At 38.3% G+C, this 27,974-nt stretch overlaps 3 protein-coding genes across 5 annotated transcripts in view; 2 read left to right on the top strand and 1 right to left on the bottom strand.

The window, feature by feature from the left end:
* The window catches only part of LOC139952227 (transcription factor AP-2-epsilon-like), a 149,219-nt gene extending 145,710 nt beyond the window's left edge, over positions 1-3,509 (top strand). For all 3 annotated transcript variants that reach the window (XM_071951291.1, XM_071951288.1, XM_071951289.1), the window contains one exon: positions 843-3,509. In XM_071951291.1, the coding sequence (XP_071807392.1) occupies positions 843-1,170 (328 nt within the window). In that variant the 3' untranslated portion in view covers positions 1,171-3,509. The remainder of the gene's footprint in view (positions 1-842) is intronic.
* A 127-nt stretch (positions 3,510-3,636) lies between these two features.
* On the bottom strand, positions 3,637-20,870 carry LOC139952228 (rRNA-processing protein UTP23 homolog). The gene is made up of 4 exons (XM_071951292.1): positions 20,783-20,870; positions 19,385-19,588; positions 16,880-17,068; positions 3,637-8,415 (listed from the first exon to the last, which is right to left on the bottom strand). Exons 2-4 carry the CDS (start codon positions 19,556-19,558, stop codon positions 8,029-8,031), a joined length of 750 nt encoding a protein of 249 aa, XP_071807393.1. The 5' UTR covers positions 19,559-19,588; positions 20,783-20,870; the 3' UTR covers positions 3,637-8,028.
* A 1,285-nt stretch (positions 20,871-22,155) lies between these two features.
* On the top strand, positions 22,156-27,083 carry LOC139952216 (eukaryotic translation initiation factor 3 subunit H-B-like). The gene is made up of 7 exons (XM_071951273.1): positions 22,156-22,245; positions 23,159-23,315; positions 23,559-23,726; positions 24,166-24,265; positions 24,633-24,779; positions 25,134-25,269; positions 25,715-27,083. The coding sequence occupies exons 1-7, from the start codon at positions 22,189-22,191 to the stop codon at positions 25,934-25,936; spliced, it is 987 nt and encodes a 328-aa protein (XP_071807374.1). The 5' UTR covers positions 22,156-22,188; the 3' UTR covers positions 25,937-27,083.
* The last annotated feature ends 891 nt before the right edge of the window (positions 27,084-27,974 follow it).

Raw genomic sequence — 27,974 nt, 5'->3', positions numbered from 1 at the left:
ATGAGAGAATAAAGGTACATATATCTAGGTCGATTCACAATACGTTTTTTGCGGTGGTAAGTGCATTCCATTATTGGCCGTGCAAAGCGAGTGGGAGACCCAGATCTTCCTTTCAACTCAACTCGGATTCCGCAAATAATTCCCGCTAAAGAGTTTCCACTGAATTATTGTCCTCCCGTTGTATGGTGAAAGTTCGTCTTCCCTGGTTGACCCATGCCGTGTACTATACTTCCTCAATAGACTGCCATACAAAATGATGACATTTGATAATGAAGACGTTTTCTCAATAATGGTGGTGTAATGGGAATAAAGGTGTTTCATTTGGGTGTCAAACAACTCAGTCTTTTCATTCTCATCAAGTCTCAATGGATTAAATACATGATGCATCTAAAGCTTCTCGCATTCAAGGTCCAAGGTTCAGGATACCCCTTATTTTGTTTTATCCCCCCCCCCTACCCCCGCGCCATCGTCCCTCCAGAGCTCATCAAGTTTCTCAATTGGTTACTGATGGAGTTCGGGTATCAGTTTGTCATTATGGTTCTCCAATAGTTACACCATTAAGATACCATAATTGTATAAGGGGTCGTTTTCTTATCATTTGCATCCCCCTTTGAGACAAAGAAGTGCACACACGCTGTGTTTCTGTATACAGTCTTTGGTTATGCACTGGGAGACAGCCGCCGTCTCATTCCACAGTTCGTTCAGGGTCAAGGTTTGGGGTTCACATCCACCTAATAACAGATGCGTGTTGCAGAAGTCTGCTCTGTTATGTTATGTTTCAGCGTATCCAGTATATATGGCAATTTCTTTAAATATATTTTATTGTTTGTATCTTTCTGTAGGCAAGTGTTAAAGGAACTCCAGGATGTGATGTGTCAAGACCGTACACCAATCGGCAACACAAGGCCCCAACCCATCCTAGAGCCATCCGTCCAACGATGCCTGACCCACTTCAGTCTTATCTCACATGGCTTTGGAACTCCCGCGCTTTCTGCTTCTATGGCAACCATCCAGAATGTGCTGACAGAAATGCTGAAATACATGGACAAAGCATTCCCCAATGTGACCCCTCACTCGGCCCATTCCACCTCTGGGAGCAAGATCGATTCCAACTCCAATAAAACAAACGGCGAGAAGTCGGATGAACCACGGAACAAGGAAGTGGTATGAGACTTATAAACAACCGTATCAATCCACCACACAAGAAGGAGCAAGTTAAGAAGGAGGAAAGATTGAGATAGATGGTTGATACGTTAATATATAAGAGACTGACTGATCCATACAGGAACAACGCGCGTATCTTTAAGGAGAAAGATTTCTGCTTTTCTGCACCTTCGGCAAACGCAGACTTCAGTGAAACATCTGATAAATAAAACGCTAGCTATGTCGGAACCCTTCTGGGAATTGAGAAGTCAGGATATCAGACATTAACGAACCGAGGTGCAGCATGACAACACGTGGATTATTTTTTTAACAGAAATCTTCCCGCCAAAAAGAAATAAAACATCTGACGTCAGACGTCTGTACAGACATGCGCAGTATAGTCCGACGTGTATGACGTTTCTGACCATGTATCGTTGTACCAAAGACAGTGTATAATGGTTTGTGTTGCATTTTTTTCTTGTTGGTTAAAAAGCGTGTGACCATCCATCCCTTGAAAAGGGGGAACTTTTCTCCAATCTAGGACCTTGTTTTCCCACCGAATACTATTAATAATGATTATTTAAGAAGAAGCACCTTTGATGGCAATGGATCTCACCTATAAAGCGAGATTAGTTATGAGCCAGTGAGTGCAGATTGTGCAGTATAAGCCCTGCTTTTTATGTGTTGTCTACGTCTTAAAAACCAATAATAAGATTGGACTTTTTTGTAGGTAGTTTTGAGTGGTCAATTGTGGTTTTTGCAAACACTTGATACTTGCAATTCATTGGTGCACAGCAGCTTCTGCACGTATTCCATGTAATACAAGGGGATTGTTATTAAGATAATAACATTGGATCTCATTGTGTTTTAACAGATAATACTTTAAATAATTGGTATATGTCAAATCATACCACACATGCCAGGACACTGTTTTTGATTATTAGGAAGTTCAGATGGTTGGTGGCAATACAGGGATATTTCGAGAGGCTGAAAAAAAACATTTCTACAGGTTCACCGCCTTCTAAAACGCTTGTTACCGGCAAAAACTTATTGCAAATTCATTTAAGGAGCTGCCATATTTGATTTCAAATTCATCTTAATTTCTCAGAACACGGTTGTAAAACAAGAGGCTGTATTTGAACTTATCCTTAAAATCTATGTTATAAAGTGTATTGTTTCAGTTGCATTGTATCATCGCATTTGACAATCAAACAAACAAAAGGCTGACAAATCTTGTTAAAGTATACGTCCACTTAGTGGGGTTTTAGTATTCTTGTTATCTCCTTATAATGTACAGGGGCAAATCGAAGAAATGACCAAAGTGTATATTTTCCATGAACTGCAAAAAAAAAAAAAAAAAAAAAAAAAAAAAAGTGCCAACACAAATTTGTCCCGTCAAAACTGGCATTATTTTGTTTGCCAAAAATAATGTATTCATTACAACTAATCTTGTGTGACAAAAAATGTAGAACTGTGATGAGTTTGGAGCTGCGATGACGTCATAACGAAGACACGTGACTGGGTTTATAATAATATGATGCGTACGTCAAATTCGGTAATAAACCAAATTGCTGCATAGATTATGTTTTTGATTTTTTTAGGGGGATTTTATAAAATTTGAATGATTTTTTCCGAATCAATGAAAGGCTGAGTATATAAACAGTACTGCTGTCAAAATCCACTCAATCCGAGAAAAACAAGATAAACCGTTATGAAGATTTACATTAGGTTTCTATAGCAACAGAACAAGCGATCTTTGCTGAATAAGTCTCCGATTTTATGAAAAGCTGTTAATTAATAGTATTTACACGTGCAATGTTCCATTATTTTTACGTAGCTTTCGTGTAAAAGCCATGGGGTGCCGTTTATTACTTCACAATGTAGTCACTTTAGAAAGAGTTCATATTTAAGGTCTTTCACTTTGCAATCCCAAAAACATTCTCCCGATTTCATTCAGGACAGATATTCAGTTGGTTACCGTCTGCTTGTTATGCATCCTATGAATCCTATGCATACATAACATTATGAACGGCAGGATACTAGCCAGTTTCAAGATGGCCGACTCAAGTCATACCCCGCCCCCTTCGTTTATAAATCAAGAAACTTGATTTTCCAAGATCTTCTTGTTCGTGTTAAGTAGTGCCGTGTCGTAGACTAGTATTCGTATTATGACGTCATTAATTACGTCAACTATTGCTAGGTTTTTCTCCTAGACGAAGCTAATCAGTGTCGGCTTTTAATGAACTTGAGATTTTCTCCGAAATTAGTGATAAACATTGTTTGCAATACAATATATTTTAAGGTCCCAACACGTCATTACCACTACACCCCCCCCCCCTCCCAACCACACTCAGCAGAAATTTTACTCAATATTGGCCAAAGGATCCCAACATGGGCAACGTTTAAAGAACTGCTAAGCTTATAAAACACACAAAGTCCCCTAAGCAGATTTGCTAAGCAGAAGCAGGTCACCAGCCACAGTGTAACCTGATGTTTTATTATTCATAGAATGGTTACCATTTCCCCCTTTTTATTTGTCGCTTATCATATAAACGTGCTAAGCAATATCATGAGCTCTATTTGGGGTCGGAACTAAAGCGTGTGCACAACTCAAGCGGGTCGAACATCACAGTAAAAGAACGAATGTAAACTTATCTATTCTTGAACTCCAAGTTGTGGTTGTTCAATGGAGTAGAGTTAATTCCCACCCTTAAGTTATTTTTATTTTAAAAGAGAGTGTTTTCAGATAATTGTTTGCCAAACGTCGCTTTCTACCTCTTTGTACGAACAGTAGTTCTCGTTGAAGTTGTGAGACTTTGTTTTCGTTGAAATGAGGGACCATAGCCAAAAGAAGCCGCTAGGGGGCGCGCTGACCATTCAACGGTTTCAACTCCGTGTAATGTTGTTGTTTTTATTATTTGTTTTTAGCAGTGTGTAAAACTAGATACAAACTATGTTCATCTATTAGACTTTTATAGAGATATTGTAGAAATTTAAGATACGAAGAAAAAGACAGATTGATTATCAATCTGGACAGAATAATGAAATTATAAAGTCTTTTTGTAAAGACTTCTTAACCATTTCCTAGAGTTGGGGAAAATAATTGTTTTTTTAGATTACAATCCCACCAGATTTGCTATTGTTATAAATGAGGACTGCAGATTTTACAATTGATTGTTAATACTGTACATCTCATTCGTTTAGATTTAGGTTTCATACAGAACTGTTCGCAGATCATGGAGAAATATTGGACTTGTGACATAAAGTCCAGACTTTTGTGTGTTTTCGCCCTCCATACTTTGTATGGTCGCGCGAAAAGGCAACTATTGCCAAAAATAAAACTAATCGTTTAATGTTTTTAATAACCAAATGATCATGAAAGATTTGTTTCCTTTTTTAAATAATAAGATTTTGTATTATGTGTGATGAGTGGACGGGAAGCGAGTCTAATGTGCGTATTTTGAATATTGTACTGTACGTAATTATCGTCTTTAGTTCGAGTCAATACTTAATTTATCATAAACTAGCCTGCTCAGTATATCCGTCCTTTTAAGTGTATTAACGCATAATGTACAATCTATTATTTGGAAGCCAACGCACGGAAGACTGAGCAGGCTACTCTATCACCCACCGCCGATGTTTCGTATGTAGGGAGTGGGAGACTTGTATAAAAATAAAGTGTTTTTCTTTTATATCAAACTTTTTGTTTCTTTCTTCTAATACATAGCTCTGGGAGTGCTATTACAAGTCTAGGAGATCATGAGAAGAATAGGCTCCGTATAGCTTCATTGTTATAATGTGTATCACGTGACTTGTATTCATTAATGCCATGTTGTACATGTAGATAATTACAAAAGAAAATGATCAGTCAGTGTTCGGTTGTACTCGTCAAATCAAACAAACAATTTTTTGGATTTATCATAAAGAAGTGCAAATATTTCGAACGGGTTTCAGTCGCTTTTTACGCTTGGCTTTTAGACATAGACTTTCTCAAGTCGTCTTTTCTTTCTTTGTTCATTTACATCTTTCATTGTCTCATCAATTCATGCATATATTATTAATATTATATCTTCCTTGACAATGAGAGGCTGTTTCTAGGTTTGACGTCACATTAACTCATGCATATTCATGATCGGACACAGGGTGTTTTTTCTATGTAGATTTGTATAAGGTTTTTCTTCGTTACTATGGTAGTGTCCAGTCCATTGTGTTCAAAGATGCCAGTCTCCAATTGGACAGTGTATTTTCTATAGAAATCGTTATCGATTTGGACAGAAAAACAGCAATTTGGTTTTCACAACATTTTAATTGAATTTGCTTGTCAGGGCTACTTTTAAGCTTGATTATAAAGGGGCCACTGTGGTACAATAAATGGGAAATAGAACGATTGCTTTATCTTGTGTGATTTAATATAATGACGTCATGTCACAGCGTATTCCTTAATAATCAAAATGGCGCCTGTTTGCAATCGTCTTTCGTTTGCATACTTTATTTATCTTCAAATTCAACCGATACAGTTGCACTTAACATGTTATGGCCAGCAGATTTGGAATACAAAATAGAAGAAATGGAGGGGGCGGCGTATGTGCCCAATTCTGCGGTAGGCTCGCCATGAAATTGTGCCCGAGTTTGGACAGCATAAAAGTATTTATTGAATGCTCGTTCATCGGCCAGTTTCAATATTAATTGAACAATCACACACATGCAATTGCGTTTAAACTGGCATCAAATCGCGCCTCCAATTGAGAAACATTCAACTATTGCAACTTTTACTTTTAAAAGGGGGATTACAATGGAATAAATCTGTACAAATCAAGATTAAACAATGTGCATGTGTATACACAGAGAAACAACTGAATATGGGTCAGTCTGAGGGAGGGGGATTTTGATATGCTATAATTGGTAACCATGTCCATTTTTGTCTTTGATAATTTATAGAAAAGTTAAGTACAAGTTATGTGAAAATAATGCTAAAGACAGATGAGGTATAATAAAAAAAAGAACAACCTACTAAAGAACATATTACTGTGGAGTTGTCAATTTGTCATGTGTTCCGATTTCTCTTATTCCTCTTTCGAAGCTATGAAGTGAACTGCAAGCAAATGTAATCTATGGTTTGAACTGAAAAGTAGAATGCACTCATGGGTTCCACCTAGGTTCCCAGAAACACCAAGATGTAACACCAAGATGTTATGATTCAGGAGGTATAGACTGCAGATGGGCATCACCAGAACAAGGAAACTATAGATTTATAAACAATGATTTATTTCTCCATTCGACTGATTTGCTTCTTACAAGAAAGCTTGAGGGTTAGATAAAATCTCAAAAGCAGAAGAACAATCATGAGAAATGTCTATCTTAATTTCGAATTAAAACCTGTTTGGTGATAGGTAAGTGGAGCTAAAAAAAATTCCCAAACGATATTGCAATGATTTGGTAAAAGAGCAGGCCAATCTAAACTTCTAGAATAAAACATTGCTACTTCATGTTGTTTATCATTAAAACGTCTGAATCTGAATTAAATAGTCGGCAAAGCATCCTCATGGAAACATCACACACTTGTTGAAGAGAAGACAATCAAGAATTTCAGACGTTTTAGACGTGGGAGGAAAAGCATGCAGTCAGGTTTGGACTGATACACCCAGTTCACATACAAGGCCCATTCCTGAATTCCAGGTATCGAACCGGGGTCCACTGAAGGCCCAGTCCGGGTATCGAACCGGGGTCCACTGAAGGCCCGGTCTGGGAATCGAACCAGGGTCCACTGAAGGCCCGGTCCAGGTATCGAACCAGGGTCCACTGAAGGCCCGGTCTGGGTATCGAACCGAGCTCCACTGAAGGCCCGGTCCGGGTATCGAACCGGGGTCCACTGAAGGCCCGGTCCGGGTATCGAACCGGGGTCCACAGAGGTGAAAGGCAGAGACAAAAACCACTGAGCCAACCTGACAACATTTTGATGAAGTTTCACAGATTGATTGTACACGGTCAAGTAAAAAAAAATACCAGTTGGTCGTCTCCATCCCCATCCTTGTGAAGGTGTTATATGTTTAAGAACAAACTAAAGGATTGGACTGAACATACTTGATCCAAAAGTATTCAAAACCTTTAACAATGAAGAACAAGCTTTGAAAACTGTATATGTTAGTTGACAATCGGATTGAGAATTGTTGATGTCTACACAATAAAGGATTGAACACAAAGATATTCTAAAAACGACCCATGGACATTTAATGAATTTTCGAAGTTCACAAGTGGGATCAATAATCTCATTTCTTGCTACACTGACAGAAGAATAAAAAGAATCCACAACAAAAAGTCAAAGGTAGTGGCAGTCGCAACTGTTGAACAGCTCATTAAAACAGCTCAATGCAATCAACTGCCCTAACAAAATAAGCAACAATAATAATGATCAACCGAAGCTCGTTCAGAAGGTTTAGTGAAGTACAAGTGAGTCCACAGTCAGCTCAGGGTCGTTGCCCTAAAGAGCAATGAACTTTACATACTAGTCTGGCACCCAGTGACCTATGCAAACAACAGGTGGATGGCAGGTGTCTTTGTTGACTGATGCGAACGAAGACTCCAGGACCAGTCTGTCCACTTTTAGAGAGGTACGAAGCAGCAGTGGTTTATGACATTTGAAAGATGTATACAAAACATACAAATTGAATTGGAATAAATTGAAAGCAATTTATCCTCTATTTTTAAGCTGTAATGGATAGAAGTCAGAGATGACAATCAATTCTATTGATCTTAGTCACAGTGCAACACATCAGATGAAAATGTCTTCTTTGTATCATCACTTTCTTAAAACCACCGATCCTCTCAATGTCTCATCTCAATGCGAGAATGCTTCAGGGTCAATGACCTTTGACACAAGACTCTTCGTTACCTTTCATCAGAGGTTCTCATTTGTTCCCGGATATGCTTAGCGACCTTTGACCTATTCCTCCTCTTCCTCCTCCCAGCAGTCTCCGCCCCCTTTGGAGTTTCTTGAACACTTTTATTCTTCTTCTTCCTCTTAACGGACAAAGGATTTGGTTCCTTGGGTCGTCTTCGTTTCTTCTGCCGCTCAACCTTCGACTTCTCCTCGGTTCCTTTCAGTTGCTTCAATGTTTCCTTCTCCACCGCTGAGGGTTTGGTCTTCTTTTTGGTTAATTTCTCAGCAAAGTGGTTGGATGCTTTTGAGGGTTTCTCCAGGACGATTGCATTCATGTTCATGTACAGAAGAGGGATGCCTGGGATGGTGTGAACGTGCTCTGTTAACTCAGGATCCTAAAGCATACAATAATAAAATAGAAATGGTTTGTTAACACCAACAGGAAGCCTCCTACTCTTAACAAGCACAATGACTGGGACCCCTCCCACACATTCTGGCAACACCAGAGCTTGAGCCCATGACACACCATTAGGCAGTCACAAATCAGATCAAAGATTTCCATTCTCTAGGTTGTCAATAGATATGTCATCCTACAAACCTATTTAATTGGACAGGAAAACAACAACTTTCTTTTAAAACTTGTCTACCTCCAAGGGCTTCTCAAAGTGCTCATCAGTTTTTTGAAAAGGTACGAGGAGCTATATTCAAACTATAAGCCCCCCCCCCACCCCTACTTTATGTAGCACCTGAGTTACAAGCTGCTGTGGCCAATCTTCAGCCAGCCAGCCAGCCAGCCAGCCAGCCAGCCAGCCAGCCAGCCAGCCAGCCAGCCAGCCAGCCAGCCAGCCAGAAAACAATGATGACCATCTGAACGACGAAGCAATAATGGTTAAGACACTTGCTTAAGCAGGTTTGTATTTTACACTGGACACAAGGCCAGTAGTTTTAACATCGGGCCAGTAAACTCATGATTGTATGGAATGGCTATTTACACCATTTTAACATGAGGTTAGAGACTTGTAATTTGTCCTCACTCACATGAGGGCTTGATCTATTGGAAAATTAATTTAAAAAAATGAATTTGACATTTTCCTTCCTCTTTAAAATGGCTTGCAGTCTTGCCAACCCCCCCCCCCTTCTTATTTTAAACCCAGAACGTCACTGATGTTTAAAGGCTAATAATATTATAATTTTTGACTAGTATAGGTTGCCAAGACGGGGGAAAAAGTTTTTTATTGTCATTTTAAGTAATTCTATGCCATCCTGGACCATGATCATCAAGTACTCAATCATTTTATTCTTAATTTTGAAATAAAACAAAAACATGGGGGGGGGCAATGGATTTTGAATGGAGGCTGTCAAGGAAAGAATTAAAGATGTCACTAAATAAACCTGCTTTTGTCGTAAAAAAATTGCTTGTAGAAGATAAACATCAGATATAGGGAGGAGGAAAGAAAAGATGTACCACATTGTATACAAGACGCAAACAAGCCAAGTACATAGGGCCGAGTCATCAATAACGAGTCAGTTTAAACGTTGGTAACAGCTCCAGGGCTCAACCCGTTGCCAGCAGCCATTATTATCATCATTGATTTCAAATAGTCAGTAGCGGAAAAAACAGTGGATTCCAGCGTTTGATAGAATCATCAGGGTTGGCTGAAGATAATTCAAACGACGGGACAAAGCTGCCAATATTTTCCGGATGGTGTAGTTTTTTTAATCGCCTCCATGGTGTGGTGTGTCAAGCAAGATGTAATGGGAGAAACACGCGGTGGACACATTCAATTAACAGGTTGGGCATGTAGTCAAATTTGCATTCTGACTTAAGCGCCCTTTCAGTTAAATGGTCACTGGCATTTTACTCCCAGCATAAATTGTTTTTTGTCCTTTTAAATCAAATTTTAATTCCTTTCCTTTTGTGCCTTTTTTTAGATGAATGTTTGTTCTCAATCGTTGAATGATACAGACATCTGTACTGAAAAACAAAACTGTGTGATGACAGATTTTGACACAATGTGTTTTTTTCCTTCCTCACTTTTGTGATTGGTTTAATTCATTCAAGAAAATTTAAAGGCTCAAGGAGATTTCTTTTAATCCTAAAATCAGGAAAAAACCTTTCAAAATAACATGACTAGCATCCATTATTAATGCACTGCCACTCAAAGTCTCATGTACAAGTTCTTTCAACACTGAAGAGACAATTCCCAGGGGAGTTTAATTACCCCCCCCCCATTTTCATTTCAAATGTTTTGCAACTTTAAAGCGTTCATGGCGATTTCTCGCATTACGTAACAAAGAAAAAACTTGCCCTCTAACCATGTGATAAAGCAACACTGAAGTAGCCTGCATAATTCTCTTTTAATATTGAGACCTTATGAACGGAAATGCTGCTAGCTGCATCCGTGTTAAAAGCTTGTCATAAAAAAATTATTATTGTTCTTTTCCAATTTGATTCCTCTCATAGCAACAGAGGCCTTCACCTGTGCATTTATCTCATTGTGAATAAATGCTGCAAGCTACTATACATCCACATTTACATTTAACAAGATTTTCATACAAAATGTTTCCACGAAAACCTCCAACATGTTTATTGAATTTCATTGCAGTTAATCTGAAAATCCTCTAGAGGAGCTTTCAGGGTGTTTTTGAGAGAGCACTTTTTAAATCACTACATGGTGCAATTTAAAGGACAAGGTTCAAAACTTCAAAACGTAGCACCACACCATGCAGGAAAATACTTAATACTGAGCGGCACAGAGTTGATTTGAGCGCTATGTAAGAAACCACTATTATTATCATGAACAAAACATGCAAGCTACATCCACTACATTCAAACAAACATGTGAACAAGAAAACTTCAAACATGAGTTTTGTTCACTCAATTTGATTTCTTTTATTGCACAAATCTCAACATTGATGAATATGGCAAGGTGGACCCAATGCATTTTGAATAAGCAGGGGAGGGAGGGGGGGGGGGGGGGGGGGGGTGTTAGGCACCTGTCTTTGTCTACTCTGCCAGTCAATCTTGTTACAATCTACACCATGTAACTCTGCATGCAAACACTGTCTCAATCTGTCAATAACCAAGTCCTCTACTCGTCCTTTCTCAACGTACCTCACCTTCTCCACATCTCCATACTAACTTCATTTTCTCATCCATCTTCTCTCTCTACCACTCTGTCTTTCTTTTCTCATTATGACCAACCCTCCCCCCCCCCCCAACGATGCTGCACTTTGTTTCAGAAGTCACCCCCCCCCCCTTGATAATGTCCTTCACTGCCTCCTACTAATCGCATGAGGTCGGTTCACCTTATTCAATTTGCATGTTGATGCAAGCCCGAGTGTCCCACGACTTTTTTCCCTGCCGAACCATGGATGCAGAGACAAAAGAAAGGAACGTGGGTATTGATCAGTGTGTAACCATCAAATTAAGAGAGGGCTGGAAAGAGTGAGGGGTTTTTCTGCAAGGCCAGGGAAGCCAAGCAACAAATACCGACAAGAGAAACGCTACAAGGAGCAGCCCCGATTGATGTGATTAACGGAGCAAGCTGCACATTACAAGGTGCTTCCCTAGGTTACAATGTACATCATGCAGTAGTGCATTGATTATCACAAAGTGTTGGACAGAAGGTGGGGGGGTAGGGCTCGGGTTTCACACTGGATCACAGGCTCGAGGCCAGTGATTTTACAGGACCAGTTCACCGGTCCTTTATTTTACATTACCAGTTCACCGGTCCTTTATTTTACAGGACCAGTTCACCGGTCCTTTATTTTACAGGACCAGTTCACCGGTCCTTTATTTTACATTACCAGTTCACCGGTCCTTTATTTTACAGGACCAGTTCACCGGTCCTTTATTTTACAGGACCAGTTCACCGGTCCTTTATTTTACAGGACCAGTTCACCGGTCCTTTATTTTACAGGACCAGTTCACCGGTCCTTTATTTTACAGGACCAGTTCACCGATTCTTTATTTTACAGGACCAGTTCACCGGTTCTTTATTTTACAGGACCAGTTCACCGGTCCTTTATTTTACAGGACCAGTTCACCGGTTCTTTATTTTACAGGACCAGTTCACCGATTCTTTATTTTACAGGACCAGTTCACCGGTTCTTTATTTTACAGGACCAGTTCACCGGTTCTTTATTTTACAGTTCAGTATCTTCATTTTGCTCTAATGATGCTCAAATATTGACTTTGATTCTGATAGCTATCTGTTAATTATGTTACATGTAAGTTTCAATGTCTACCGTATTTTCCTGCGGATAAGACGCTCGGCGGACAAGGCGCAGGACGCTAAAATGTCCAAAAAAAAATTCAAACGTCAGCAGACAAGGCGCACCGCCGCACAAGGCGCACGTTTAACCGCACACAAAAGAACACCTAGCGCCATCCGGTGTCGGTACATTGACACAAAGACGTAATTTGTTGCCTTTGAGAACCTACGTATACCGACCTTTATCCAATCAGCCAACGCTGTACATTGTATATTGTTAAAAACATAAAGTTCGGCCCAATCAGCGGGGAGAAACCATGGTCCACGCACCGTCTGAAGTTAATTTTATTTGCAACATGAACACAATGCCTCCCTGGACATCCGACGTCCCACAACGAGGATCTTTGCTGATACAGATACATTGCAACGACAGACGGACGTATCGTGTGTTTGTAGTAATGTATCGTAAGGCCGGGATGTCGCTGCATGCACACTGATATGCACATGTACACTGTGGATTGCGCTGCTCAATCTCGAGATTGCACAACAGATGTTGGAGACAATGTGGGCACCGTATTGAGCGATGTTCGCCGACGGGTTGCGCTACGCCCTCGCATTTGCGCTGCCTGGAAATGCGCCAAAATTCCCACGTGACTGTGCGGATCCCAAGCGCAAGCATGCTCAGACCATGCTCAGACATAGCCTGAACGTATAGATACGCAGTCAAATTCCATTGCGGACTTGAGAGCAGTGACTATTTGGGCATCTATGTCACTGCACGTTCAGTGTATCACTGGATCTAGCGGAGAAAGACACGTCGAGTCTTGTCTCAATGCGTTTATTGCTGGTTCGCGTAATTTTTACCAATAGAGGGCGTTTAACCTCACGCAATTACATTGTTCTAAAACTCCCTCTAGCGTTCAATGTTTCTTGTATTTATTGTCACACGCACAGTAACAACGACTATAGGCGTGATATCTGCTTTTGTGTTGCGTGATTAAATTTACAGACCTCGGAACAGTTGCGCTTTGGGGCTAATTTTCTGTGTCATTTTGAGAGATTTTCGAGTCTGAACTAGGACATCGTTGATTTTACAGGCAAGTTTCATGCAAGGGCAACCATGATTTTAACAACCGTTCCTACCCGAAGTTTTGAAGCAATAAAATAATTCAATAAAATAAAATGTGGTTTCTTCCCTATTTTTTTTGGGCTAGTGTTGTATTATTTTATTTGGCACTACAAACAAATACAAATCATATCCTAGTAAGATAATGCTACGTTCCCATAATAATTTTTAAAAGCAAACGTCTAAAAGGAGGCAATAAATATTCAGCCTAAAGCACACTTCAGAGATCGTTGTTCTCTACAATAAAAACCCTCAAAGTTTACCACACAAAAGCGGTTGGGTGAATGACGTTTGTATGAAGTTATTGACTGTCAATCGTTTTCGGAACGAATACCCGGCCACACAGAAAAACGTTTGTACGCTGCCGACGTCTGTTCCGAAAGCTAGACGCATTGCGGCATTATGGAATGAAAGCACGGTCATGGGGAATAAACATGTTGCAGCATTGTTGGAATAATTGGACCGTCTGGGGGATTGCGGCATTGTTCGAACGAAAATACGGTCTCAGTGTCTGAATAGCCTTGTTCGACCGCATTATTGAGTAAGGATTCTTCACACAAAGATCGTTGATTTGAATTGGACATGAAGGTATTTTTTATTTCACGCAGTGATCATAAAAAAAAAAAAAATCAATCGTCAGCAGACAAGGCGCACCGAAAGATAAGACGCATCGATGTTTTTGGGGTCTAAAAAGTCAGATAAGACGCGTCTTATCCGCAGGAAAATACGGTACTTTGAAACCCAAAAGACAATGAGATCCATCTTCTCTTCTCAAAACAACAAACAAAACACTTTTGCATCTGGTCTTTTATGTCTTTCCTCATTTTGAATCTAGTCTTGTGAAATCCAACTCCAATTTTCAAAACACTATAAAGGGGTGGCACATCATCGGTTTTTAGAAGAGTACATTCATTCCAATCTTCTACATGTGTAGTTTTCAAGACACAAATGCATTGCACAGCAGATACATCAATGGTTTTTAAACTTAGCTGAAGAGTACTATAGGTCAACTCTCTATCATGGGGTCACTTCTCTGGCATAAGGTCACTTACATAGTAGACTTGTGCAGTGCTCTTTACACAAACATGCCCACTATACCGCTAACAACGCAGCAGGATACACATCAGTGTGATCTGCATAGGAATTGATGTACAGTACGTGTACTGCATATAGTATAAAAAGTACTGGGAGCTGGTCGATGTGATGCTGATTTTGCAACAACGTACATTGAAACTGGAACATTGTGTTCTTGGGCAAAACAAAAAGCTACAACAACTTTGCATCACCCAGGAGTAAATAGGTACACTGCATGGGTAGATATTGTTGATGTGCATGATTAGCAACCTGTGCACCAACTTGGCTGACGATGCTGCATACTCCAAAGGAGCTGAGCTCATTTCAGGATTGTTTTTGAAAAGGTCTTATGAACAGGGGTAGGAAAAATGGAAGTTGCTTTGATACAATGTTTAAAAGCGCCAATTATATGTTAACAGCCAGAGTAGGCCGAATGGTTAGCAACCAAATTGTCACCATTCACAGTCAAAATCAAAGAATTTATACTTTTGATGCTAAATTTACCAGAATATTTACTGAATATTCTGAAATTATTCACTGTTAGTCAATGACAATTGGCCAAAGAACAAAAATCAATCAGGTTATCATCCATGATATACCAAGTACAAAGCATTTAAAAGCCATACCTTGGACACATGTTGATGTTTTGCCAGCTGTTGCACTATCTGTTTGTGGGTGTTTTTCTATTGGGAGTCAGTGTAACCATGTGTAACACATCATTGGACATCAAGCTCATACTAGAGCACGTTTTTTTCTGAGATCTATTTCCGTGTGAAATAAGGTCATAATATTCCTGACAACTGAATCTGAAATCATTAAAGCAAAAACTCAACAGTTTATTTTGGTTACAACACAATTTATGAACAATGTTGAACATGTTGAAACTTGATGGCTTTTCAGTATTTTCTCCTGACTCACAAAACACGGATTGAGCACAAATTGTCACCAACTAACACATTGATCCCCGCTATCTCTTTGAAAACTAACATCTAAAAATGGGAAAGGGAACTTGAAGGAGCCCATCAAAGTATAAAATACAGCATGCTTTCTTCACATACAAACACAGGAAAAGAAACAATTGGATTTAATAAAGGAAAAGACCAAGGCATAATTGACATCTTAGCAGCAGTTAAAAGTGGCTGCACACATCTGCAGCAGAACAGACAATTGTTGATCATCATGAAGTACAAATATACACACTGTGTGCCACATGAGGGAGAAAGGAATCCAGACACCAGAGAAAGAGCTAGAGAGATGAGCTATAAAATATTGTCGTCTAGTTACTGAATCACAATTTCTTGACTTGTGTAATTCATAATCATAGACGTTAAACCAATGTTTGTATGAGAGAGATTGGCTGCTGCCAGCTTGGTGTATATATCCCTTTGTGGGAGTTTGCTGAATTCCCTTGATGGGAAGATCAGTCAAACAAACAAACAAACAAACAAACAAGCACCAAGGCATTTTCTCCTTTGTAAAGGACACCTTGTGAGGAAATTGTAAGTATCTACTGGAGCATTTCAAGGGCACCAAGACAACGACCAGGGGGCATGGAGGCAACCTCCCTTGCTGCCTCCATACCATGAAGTATCAGGCCTCTAGAAATGTGGACATTTTGGTGACATCATACTGCATAGCTTTATCATGTAATTGGATTGGCATTTGTCAACCTGGAAATCAAATGAATTTTCTTTGCTCTCCATTGGTTGCCATCTCTATCAGCAACGCCTCCATTGATATTTAATGCCAAATCCAATCAAGGATGTTCTTAGTGAATCAAACCACCCAGAAGTCCATAGCTCAGATACACAAGGCATTCCAATCAGGAAGGGGAATTTAACAGCTCAATAATATCAATAGAGGGCGCTGTTACACTTTACTAGTGGCTGAAAAGATAGTTTATGAGGATGCTACTTATAACACACTTTAATTTAGAAGTATTGTTATAAACTGTTTCCAGTGTTTTATAATATACAGAAACCAAATATGATTTCTGTTCAGATAATAATAATAATAATAATATTTATTCGGGCAATCACATTTTACAAGAACATGTTTAAGTTTTATCTTTCTTATTTTTTATATTTTTTAGCAATTTTTTTATTTTTCAGCCAATCTTCTAAATTATCCAAAGTGATAGATAACTGCTAGCTTTCATGACATAAAAAGTTGTAGAGTTAACTCATCATAGATCTTTCCTTAAACACCCTTCAGTAAAACATCCTATAATTAACCCTCCTACTGTTTTACCATTCAATGTCATCCTTTAATGATAGATAAATTATGCAAGCCTGCATATGATATCATGTTGTTAATGTTTCTACACATAGCACACAAGAACACAGTTATGCAACCAATGCAGTTGAATGATTTCAAATGATCGGTCAACCAAGATTATGGGGGGGGGGGTGGTTAATATACAAGGAAATTCCTTCAACATACCTGAGTAGCGATGTAATAGTGTTGTTTGTTTTCCTCTCCAATCAACTCAGTGAAGCAATCTGCTCCTGGAACCGGCTTCTCACGATGAGGACATTTAAGAATCTTGTATCGCTTCAAGATGGCTGCCGCTCCAAACAGTTCCTTACCTAAGGATTCTGTTTCTACTATGGCACACTTTGTAGTCATGAGCTGTGGGTTTAAAGACAGGTTTGACTGTCAGAGATAGAAATACATGCAAGCATACTACTTGTAAGAGTTTAGTGATTTTAGCAGTGGGTCAGGGGTGGGTTTCACCAGTCTTTATAACCTTTAAATGTTTCGGTTGAATTTGCCATCGGTATATCAGCGGTCAATGACTGAAACAATTATTGGTTACGAACTGCCAAAACACACCCCAGTAACCATCTACACAAGTCCTTTGTTTCTATCTAATAGTAATAATAATAGGCCTAATATTAATAGTAAATAGTTCTTATATAGCGCATTTCACAATAACCGTCTCAATGTACTTTACATTAGTACCCTATTAATGTCCCTCCCAATGTAAAATACGCAATATGTTTCAACATTTACATGTTTATTGGTTAGGTTTTTCAATTTTAAACATCTCCTCTAAAGCTCCGTAAAAGACAAATATATGCAAAGGGTAGAAGTATTTATAAAAGCATGTTATGGTCTACTGACAGATCTAAGATACGAGGACTAAATTAAAGAAAATCACTAAATGCTAACTAACAAGTTGAAAAACCCAAATCTAACTAAAAGTTACAATAAGTAAAAAACATGCGAAACAAAACAAATGGGAAGAAAATGCATTTTACAATGTAAAACAAGGAAGGGTAAAAAAGAATAACAATTTCAGATAAGATCAAATTCAAGAAAAGCATTCATACAAAATCTTCAAAGATGTTCAAATAAATGTAAAAACACAAGTAGAGTTCATGAACAGTGCTTCATAAGTAAAATGAAACAATCATAAGGGTATGTACAATGCAAAGAGGGATCAGACAATGTGATTGAATTTAAGATATGTGTTGTTAGTGATTTCAAACATTTGGTTACTCACAGGAAAATGTTCCCAAGAGTATGAACATTAAAATATATAGGAAAACAATTGTCAAATCTCACTTACAAAATGTCAAAACCTGCAAAAACAACACGATTTGTTAGAGCGAAATCTACCGACATTTCAGCCATTTCATTGTCAATGCAATATGGAACAAATACGCTGTAAAACAATGCATGATAGTTGGTCACAAATTGATCACATTGATATTGAGCGATGTTTCAATTCTGGAAAAAAAACATGACATAAAATGCATTTTACAATGTTTTACTGGGAAGTGTAAAACATTAAAAAGATCAGATTCAAGAAAGCATTCATACAAAAAGTTTCCAAGATTCGCAACAAAATATTTAAATGTTTGAAAACAATGCTTAGAAACAATATTATACCACAGAAAGACATTTCACTATTTCAAATATTTGGTCAACTCACAACTCACAGGAAAATGTTCCCATGAGTATGAGCATTATAATAACAACTGTTTTCAAAATGTTGAAACCTGCAAAAAAACGACACAGAATAAACAGAGCAAAATATACATGGCATTATTTCATGAAACAAATAGATACACTGTAATACTGAAGTGACCACATTAATGTTCAGAGACATTTCAATGCAACATTTTAAAACATGCAACACAACAAATTCAAATGCTTAAAGACAATGTAGTAATCAAAGTTGGAATAAAAAACAAATCTGCAAAAAAAAGCACAAGATAAAATACATTTTTACAATGTTTTACTGGGAAGGGTAAAACAATAATACAAACAAATTTAAGTGAGGAAGCATTCATACAAAAACTTCACAAGATTTGCAACAAAATATCCACATATCTGACAAGAATGCTTTACCATACATAGCAGCAATACAAGACAATAATAATGACCTTTAAGATCAGTGCAGTGGACAGTTTCAATAAACGGTCAACTCTTTGGGAATGTTTCCCAAAGTATGTTTGGGAAGTGTTTCACAAAGTGTCCAGGTTAAGATATTTAGGACAACTGTTTAATTCTCGCTTATTAACATTTGGAAATCTGCAAGAAAAAAAGAAGAAAATAATATTAGAGCAAAATATACAAATCAACGCGAACATTCATTGACAGATTCACAACATGGAACAAGTGTTAAAGGCAATGTGTTTACATACTGAAGATAAGGCATGTTGATTACTACTTTCCAGACAACAACCTTACCCTAAATGTTCACAGGAATGTTATCATTTCATGCATAGGGAAAGGGTTGATCAAACCAAACACATACACTGTCTGCAACTGCTTTGTAAGCTCTGTAAAATATCTCAAATACTGCAGCCATTAAAACAAACAAACACACAACAACTGGTCTCTGACTTGAGAATTATGAATATGAAAGCATGCTATATTAAAATACCAGCCTTGAAAAATTGAACTCTTTAATTTATTTTCTACAAAATTTCTCACCTGTATATTTCCACCCAGATATTTTGGGAGTTGTTCTTGGATGTTTGTCTTGTGTCGTAGAGCCATACAAGTAAAGGTTCCATCAACAAGAACTAGATGGGGCTCTTGGAAGTTAAAGAGATTCTTGTAGAACCCAAGATAACGCCGGGCATGCTTGTAGCGTTTGATCTTCATGGCAGACTAGGTCGTAGGACGTCACTTAATCTAAATGAAAAAAAAAAAAATTTATTTTTATTTTTTATGTCAAGTACAAACGATTAGATACAAACAATAGAATAAAAAAAAATGCCTGGCCCTGGGTTTCTATTTTAAAAGTGATTTGACTTCCTGAAAGTAAAGGTACTTGCGAAGTTGCAGGCATAGTTCGCCAACCAAGAAGCAGAAGGAGTCGAGTCCAGAGTTTGACTATTCTATTGGCACTGTAGGACCAAAGTGTAGACTATAATATTTTATAGTTTTTATGTACTCCTAGAACTATTTCGGTTTCGTCCGCTATCGCTTACGGTTACGGGAGACGATAGCGGACAAAACCGAAATAGTTCTAGGACTAGTTTTTATGGTGCTAGTGTTTTACTTTACATTTTTTAACTAGTGTCAGTATCCTTCAAAATCAAATCAAATGTCTCTCTCGCTCTTGCTCTCTGACATGTCTGGATTCATCCTCCATGGCCATGCATGGTCTGACCGAGAAAGAAAGTAGAAGTGGCACTTGTGCCATGGTAGACTTGTGGACAAGTCATTAAATCGGCCCCACGCGCTGAGATAATAGTGCTCTCGCGAGATCACTGCTCTCGCGCTAACTGATAGCTCCCCGATTTCGACTCCTCCGAGGAATCGAAATCGGGGAGCCATCAGTTCGCGCAAGAGCAGTGATCTCGCGAGAGCACTATCTCAGCTCGTGGGGCCGATTTAACGACTTGTCCCTTGTCTACAAGTCTAGTGCCATGTGGACATGATAGACTCTCACGGAGTGGAGGTTTACAATTACATTCACAATCACATTGTTGTTTTTGATTAACATTAACAACTTTTGACAATAACAACAACAATTTTATTTTAATGAAAACAATTTTATTTTAATGAAAACAAGCAAAATTTCAAATTCCGGTCACCACTTCTTTTCTTTATATATTTTTAAAAATCTTATTTATTAATCCAATGATTTATCTTGTTGCTTGGTGACATTTATCCCCCCCCCCCCATTCCATGTCTTTTAAGTTTAACATTACCAACAATCAATTAATTATGTCAGTGACTGGTCAGTCCGTCAAATGTTGTCAACAGTCGCATAAACAAAACTACAGCTTACAAAATACGCCGACATGCTGTCCGGCATATCACTTATTATCAGATTGTGCAAGTCACTTAACTTTTCCATTAACTGAATCAAGAAAATACCTTTTATTCGGTCTCGAACTACCGCAAACTAGTAAACAATATTTAGAAGCACGTGAACAAGGGCGCAGCCATCTTGTGTGGATACATTGCATTGTGGGAAATCAAGCTCTTCGAAAATTATGTTTAACCGCCATGGTTTTAACAACCAAAATCGTTTATATTTTACACAAAAATTACATAAATTGTATACCTACAAATATTTATACGTGTGTATTTTTTTCAAAGTCATATTGATTTTCATTTTTATCTTTTGGCGGTATAACTATGAAGTAAAATAAAAATACATTTATCAACAAATGTTCACAGTTACCCATGTGAACGTTAATATTAATGAGTTGGGTGGAGCTAGCAAGCCGATCGGCCAAACACGGTCGGTCCTCCAGTCTGTCAGTACTCACATACATTGCGCCCGCTACCATTCCGAAACTTTTAAAAACAAAATTTCCGATGTTTTCCAAGCGAGCCGGCCGATATAAAGACATATTGCACCATTGGCTTTTGTCAGAGTAAACATCTTTTCTTCATTCGGATTACATTTAACACTAGCTCTCAACTATCGGTTTTCTCATGAAGAAAGCCATTTAGTGTCTCATTTGTAGCATGGAGGTTTTTCTACCTCCATGGTTGTAGTGTGAAAAGAAAGAGACAATATTATTGTTTCAATTGTGATTATCAAAAAATGTAATGGTGATTTTCGTGGTTCACTTGACTTTTATTTAACTGTCTGACCTTGAACTCTCAGAAAAATCCAGCAAACAAAAACTAGAAGTCTTTAGCGATGGGGCCGCGGGGGAGGGGGGGGAGGGGGGGGATGGTAACGGTTCAATTCAGGCTACGCTTGAACTGATAAGACCTAGACTAAATGCTTTCCGAAGCCAATGGGAGTTTCTTATTGAGCACATGGCCGTTTTCAAAAAATGAATAGTACCGTCACCTAATAGATCATAAGTCAGGTCTATATACTTCATGGTGATATTATACAGATATTACGAACAGGCTTTATGCCATTTTGAGGTTTCAGATTGAAACAAAATGCCTGAGGAATTGACATTTCCAGCGGGTGACGCAATTTGCATCGGCCATTGTACGTTGGTTTTCGGGTCGGATGCTTCAAATTAACACTCGATCTGCGCAAACGTATATAGTAAAACTGGCTTTCTTGTTTCATATAATCATTAATCGTACTGCAAAGGGGAAAGCATTTATCCTTTCTTTATATCCTGGTTCCCATACCTGCATGGGCAAAAAAAAAACAGTTCTGAAGTCCATGTGAACTAATAATTTATGCAAACTTAGTCGTATCGTTCAGCCTGTCCCATTATGTTAATGTGCTTACGTCACCTTATTAATATCCATTTTACATGGATCGTCGTGAATTTTAGCAGGACAATTTTTTTACCGGCAAAATGGCGACCGCAAGCACGTTGGACGCTCCTGTTGGAAGAGTACAAATCGATGGATTGGTGAGAAAATGGCTGCTATTTTTTACTGTTTTATGTTGTACATTTATTCAATATCATATATGCTATTGATTTACAAAGAAAGTGTTATGAGGATCTTTTTAATATTCGAAATAAATGAAAAAACATTATCCATCTGGTCGCGAAATGTTTTCAGATTTGTGAAGGGTACCTAGACGTAAAAAACGTTTTATATATTGGGAACCTGTCTATTCTAGCATGTCAAAAACTACGTTCCGGAAAATGGAAAATCCATAAAATAAAAAAAAATTGTACATAGGCCCTATGAATATTGTAATTGTATTTCAAATTAATTACTTTGATTCATCCTTAAGAAGTATGAAATAAGAAAATGAATGGGTTATAAAATATCCAATAACGTTTGTGAACAAGCTGTAGTGTAGGGACTACTATTCTAACTAGGGTTATAATTTTTTATATGGTTTTTATTTTAATTTATCATATTCTGAATCTGATTTTGATTCTGAGTGAAACAACTTTAATATCAAACAAACAAGGATGGAATGAAACTTGGAAGAACAAAGTGTGATGAGGATTTTTCCCGACTGACCCGAGCCGAGAATTGTTGTAGTTGAGGATATTATTTATTATTTCTTATGGTGCATTACTTTGTACTATATCATGTATATAATTTATTTAGGCCAAATTGGCATTATAATTATACAATATTATCATTTATATAAATATCACTATCAGTTAGCTGAATTATTGTGTCTAACCCCTAAAGTACTTTTTGAGAAAACAGCAAAAAACTGTCACTGGGGGTCAGTTAATTTTCATCAAGAACTTCAAATCCATCCACGTTTAGTGAGGTGACAGACAGCGAGTACAAACGGTATCTGATTTCTCTGTGCAACAACTTAAGTTTGATTTGTTGTGATTATTTGAACGGCAGGTTGTGCTGAAGATCATCAAACATTGTGAAGAGGAAGGAGGAAGTGCAGGAGAACTCGTCCAGGGAGTCCTTCTTGGTCTCGTTCAAGATGACACGCTGGAAATCACAAATTGTTTCCCATTTCCAAAACATGCAGATGAAGAGAACTTTGATGATGGTAAGATAAGAGTTTATAGACGGGAACAAAAGTTTGACTTTGTGATAAATTTCCTATACACCAAGTAAGAACACCAAGCTTGAATCTAGCTGTGATAATCAAAGCTCTTGGTCACGCCTCATAGGGTCAGGGAAATTTTCATCTCACAAAAAAACTGTCCATTCGAAAATCTTAAAGTCTACCATAACCAAAGGAAACAGTGTTTGACTCTATTTTGATTGATTTGTTATTTTGCTTGTCTAGTGTTATACCAGATGGAGATGATGCGGAATCTACGACATGTCAACATTGATCATCTTCACGTTGGCTGGTATCAATCCACACAGTATGGTACCTTCCTTAACAAGGCTCTACTAGACTCCCAGTTTAACTATCAACACTCTATAGAAGAATCAGTGGTCCTCATCTATGGTAAGAGGAGACTTCTTTTCTGCACTGTCTAGGTTCAAATCCTTGAGTAGAGTAATCCTTTTACAGTTCACGTAGGAAGCTAAACTGGGATGGTGCGTTGGTGACGCCATTGCTAGGGGCAAAGAGAAATGCAAGAAAGGAAATAAAATGTTGAGGACTATTCACACTGCGAGAGCTTTACATTTGCTTTAGCTTTACGTTGCATTTTGAAGGACAGAAGGTATATGTAAAATGTCTTGCTCAGGACACAAGCATAATGACCAGCTAAGCTGTGATTTGAACCAACACTCTTTGAGTGACAGAACTTGAGTACCGTTCAATAGACTGCTCCAGGGTTTTTTTCATTTCAAATGGGATGCATTTTACATCACAAAGAGCCAAAGTATCTCTAGTTGATTTTACAAGTTACCATGACTCCATCTTGTTTCAAACCTTTTAGATCCACTGAAGACATCCAAGTCCACGCTAAGCCTAAAAGCCTATAGGTTAACGCAGAGTGCCATGGAGTCTTACAAAGATTATGACTTCTCAACAGAAGCGTAAGTTGCCTTCCCATTTCAGAATCCACCCCAACCTCATATTGTAGAAGTAGCTTTTTTCGATTTAAAAAAAAACAAACAAAAAAACAATTAGCTTCAATCTGAAAGCTAAAAGATTGTAAAGTTCATAGCAATTTCCAGAGAAACATTTTTTATCATCGAGAGGATGGCATTGGAAGACCCCAAAATCAATGTTGCATATTTTGAAAATAATCAGCAGATATGGCATGCTAAAAGGTTCATGGTAACACCATGAATTAATCTCTCTTTTAATGCTGATTTTTCACAAAAGTACCAACGGACTAACAACTCGATGTTTCGATTGACAAATTTATTTGTGTCTTGTTTTTGTTTTCTCCTGATGCAGTTTGAAGAAGACGGGGCTTTGCTATGAGAATGTCTTTGAGGAGATTCCCATCGTCATTCATAACTCCTACCTCGTCAACACACTCCTCTGTGAACTCAAGGAAATATCACCACCCACGGGAGATAACTTTCTGAGTCTATCATCAGGGTAAGTTTGGAAGGAGTGCAAAATCAAAACACTCCTACTGCCTGCGTGTTTGTTAGATGCATCCACAATATAGAATATTGCAGCCTCACACAGTTTATCTATAATTCGAAATCACAGCAGATGGTCCGACAGTAGGAGGGTTGACTGTGTACTGTGTGGATATATTTACCGTTGCCGTCTGGCAACAGTTTATCTATCATTCTAAACCACAGTGGTTGGTAATGAATGGTCAGACTATAATCAAAATGCCATCTGTGCTGAGAGCAAGGAGCAATAAAGCAAACACTGTTATAAAAACTTCCTCAATCGATGTTTCCCAGTCATTCATGTCTTGTTTTGCTTTGACATTCCCAGGAACATGTTGGAGAAGAATTTAGAGTTATTGATGGACTACGTTGATGACCTCGCCCAAGAAACCAACAAATACATGAATTATCAACGAGCAATGACTAAACTACAACAGAATAAACAACAGTATACATACAAGAGAGTAAGTTTTAGAATGAGTTCAAAAGGTTCCTGTCTCGCTCAATTCAATTTCCCTTTGGAATTTCTTGAAGGAAAATTAAACCTTCCATTTCTCCCTAACAAGTGCCAATCAATTCACCAACCTTTGGAAAGGGTTTGGGCTGCAAGGGATATTTAAGGCGGGAACAACTGTTCTAAGAACTACTGTAGGCATGTATGTATTTTGTAGATGAGCTTGAAGAACATTGTTAACAAAATCTGCTTCATCTGAGACATTAACTTTGTTCTTCAGTGTATGGGATATAATATTTAGTTTGTCAATGTTTAGCAAATCAAAATATGTATAAAAAACATCAAAATTTGTTAATCATTGTGAATGGCCCCTAACCATAAAGACATTTCTTGTATATATAACTAGATCATCCCAAATCACTACCTTCCTTTTTATTGTCTCTCCTTTCTTCCAGTCACAAGAAAACAGTGCCAGGCAAGCACGAGGAGACCCGCCTCTCCCAGACGAGGACCTGACTAAGCTATTCAAATCTCCTCAGCCTCCTCTCCGACTGGAGAGTATGTTAATGGCCGGTCAGATGAAGAATTATTGCACAGAGATCAACAAGATGGGAGCATCCAGCTTTGGCAAACTCTTCATGGCCGACGCCCTCCAGAAAGACAACCCCGCCTCTTAGAAATGTCTTAGGATTTTTCAAAACGTTACTCGCCTACACTCTTTTTTTTCAAGGATCTTTTGACTGCTGAACCCCTACCTTAGTCAAAATGAACCCTTCACATCTCATCTACCTAACCTCTAGTAGTTTTCACTCTGTGTGTCTTTTCAAAAATTGTTTAAGTGACCCGTCTCAGGGTAGGGTCATCGTTTGGTTGTCACCGTAATGCTGATTTATAAGCAAAATTCTTAAGAAAAATTCAATTAATGTCAGCTGTGAAAGTTTCAACTAAATACAGTGTCTACTTGCTAAAAAAAAACCAGAAGGATAAAAATTGTCATAGTATTTTCACACAAGACCCATTTATTTATGTAGCACTTAATAGCAGAACCAGAAAACACTGGGGCGAACCCCTTCTGTTAACGAACATGGACTCTGCTGGTCAGAAACACCAGAGCTTGAGTCATGTGTGGTTGACCACTCATTCAGGACATGCTCCACACTATATCATATCCCATGTCACTCCTAAACCTGCCAGTTCTACATTAGTTGTAGTGTAGAAGGTCTGTAAAACCTCATATAAGTCAACACCCTTAAAGTTCTTTGAGTTACCAGCCGTGTTCTCACCTAACGTCTGGGGTGAAACTTGTGTTTGGCGCCCTCTAGTGTTCACTTAGTATATTTCTGTATGTAGAATGTGAAAGTGTATACATGTAATGGGTTGTATTCTTTTCCCCTTCAAATTTAAAGCACTGGTTTTTATGAACAAAAGTTGTTTTCAGAAAATTAAATCAAAAACGTTTTATTTGCATGTTTTCATTTTTAAAATCATGTACCTTGCTAACCCGAACGGATCTAACTTCTTGTTTGGTTTTAGTTGTCGATTGGTTTTATTTGTTGAATGAATATCTCTAATAATGTGTGTCACAATTTGAATCCGGTGTTGTGTCTAACTACTAGACTTGTGCTAGTCCCTTCAAAAGGACTTGTGTCTTACTATATGAATTGTTTTATTATGTTGCAGAAATTGACTCTGTTTTGGGGAGGGGGTATTGCTCCCTCTCACAAAGTGTTTCCATAATTGTAAAGAAGTTCAAAGTTACAGCCACTTCAAATGTCAATCCTACTACCTACCTAGTTCCAATAAATGAACATTATAACAATTGAAAAGAAATGTGAATTCAGTTTCTGTGTGTGTGTGACTTGTCGGTTTACCATCTTCTAAGTAGTACAGTACTTGTAATTTAAGTTAACCTTCTTATAAATAAATGCCATGTGATTAACTGTATGGGTGGGGTCAACACTTAATCTACCCTTACATCCCCAAACGCCATCCCTTCCAGCAAACAGCATCCCTTCCAGCAAACAGCATCCCTTCCAGCAAACAGCATCCCTTCCAGCAAACAGCATCCCTTCCAGCAAACAGCATCCCTTCCAGCAAACAGCATCCCTTCCAGCAAACAGCATCCCTTCCAGCAAACAGCATCCCTTCCAGCAAACAGCATCCCTTCCAGCAAACAGCATCCCTTCCAGCAAACAGCATCCCTTCCAGCAAACAGCCCAACAGACAGAAATGAAGGGAAAGCCAGTACCACCCCCCCCCCCCATATCATATAAAGCACACCCCTCCCCACCCTAGACCATGCCGATATATGGCTGAGGGCGTGTCCTCTAAATGTGCACATTCTTTAACGCACTCTCTTGTACCAAAAAAAAAAAACTAAAAACCTCCAAAGAATCCTTAAGATTATCAGACACATTGAAGACAAAAAGCAGGTAAACCAAAACCCCCCTCACCCCCGCCCCCTCGACAATTACTCAAATGTACAAATAATAAACTCCAAAATGACTTACGCAATTGTTCAAGACGTGGATGGGTTTGAGGCAGGACCAATTATTAAACCACCTGTTCTTGGTATAAACATTGTAGGTTCAATGTAACAAATAAAAGCTCAAGTTTAGTTCCTATACTTAAAAACAATGTAGGTTTTATAATCCAGTGTCTACCATTAACACCAAAGACTGTGTAACAGGAGAGATGGGGTTTGATAGTCCGAGT

This window comes from Asterias amurensis, chromosome 20, assembly GCF_032118995.1.
Source record: "Asterias amurensis chromosome 20, ASM3211899v1".
Lineage (NCBI taxonomy): Eukaryota > Metazoa > Echinodermata > Asteroidea > Forcipulatida > Asteriidae > Asterias > Asterias amurensis.
Note: the sequence above shows the minus strand (reverse complement) of the source record. Positions and strands in the feature narration are given on the sequence as shown.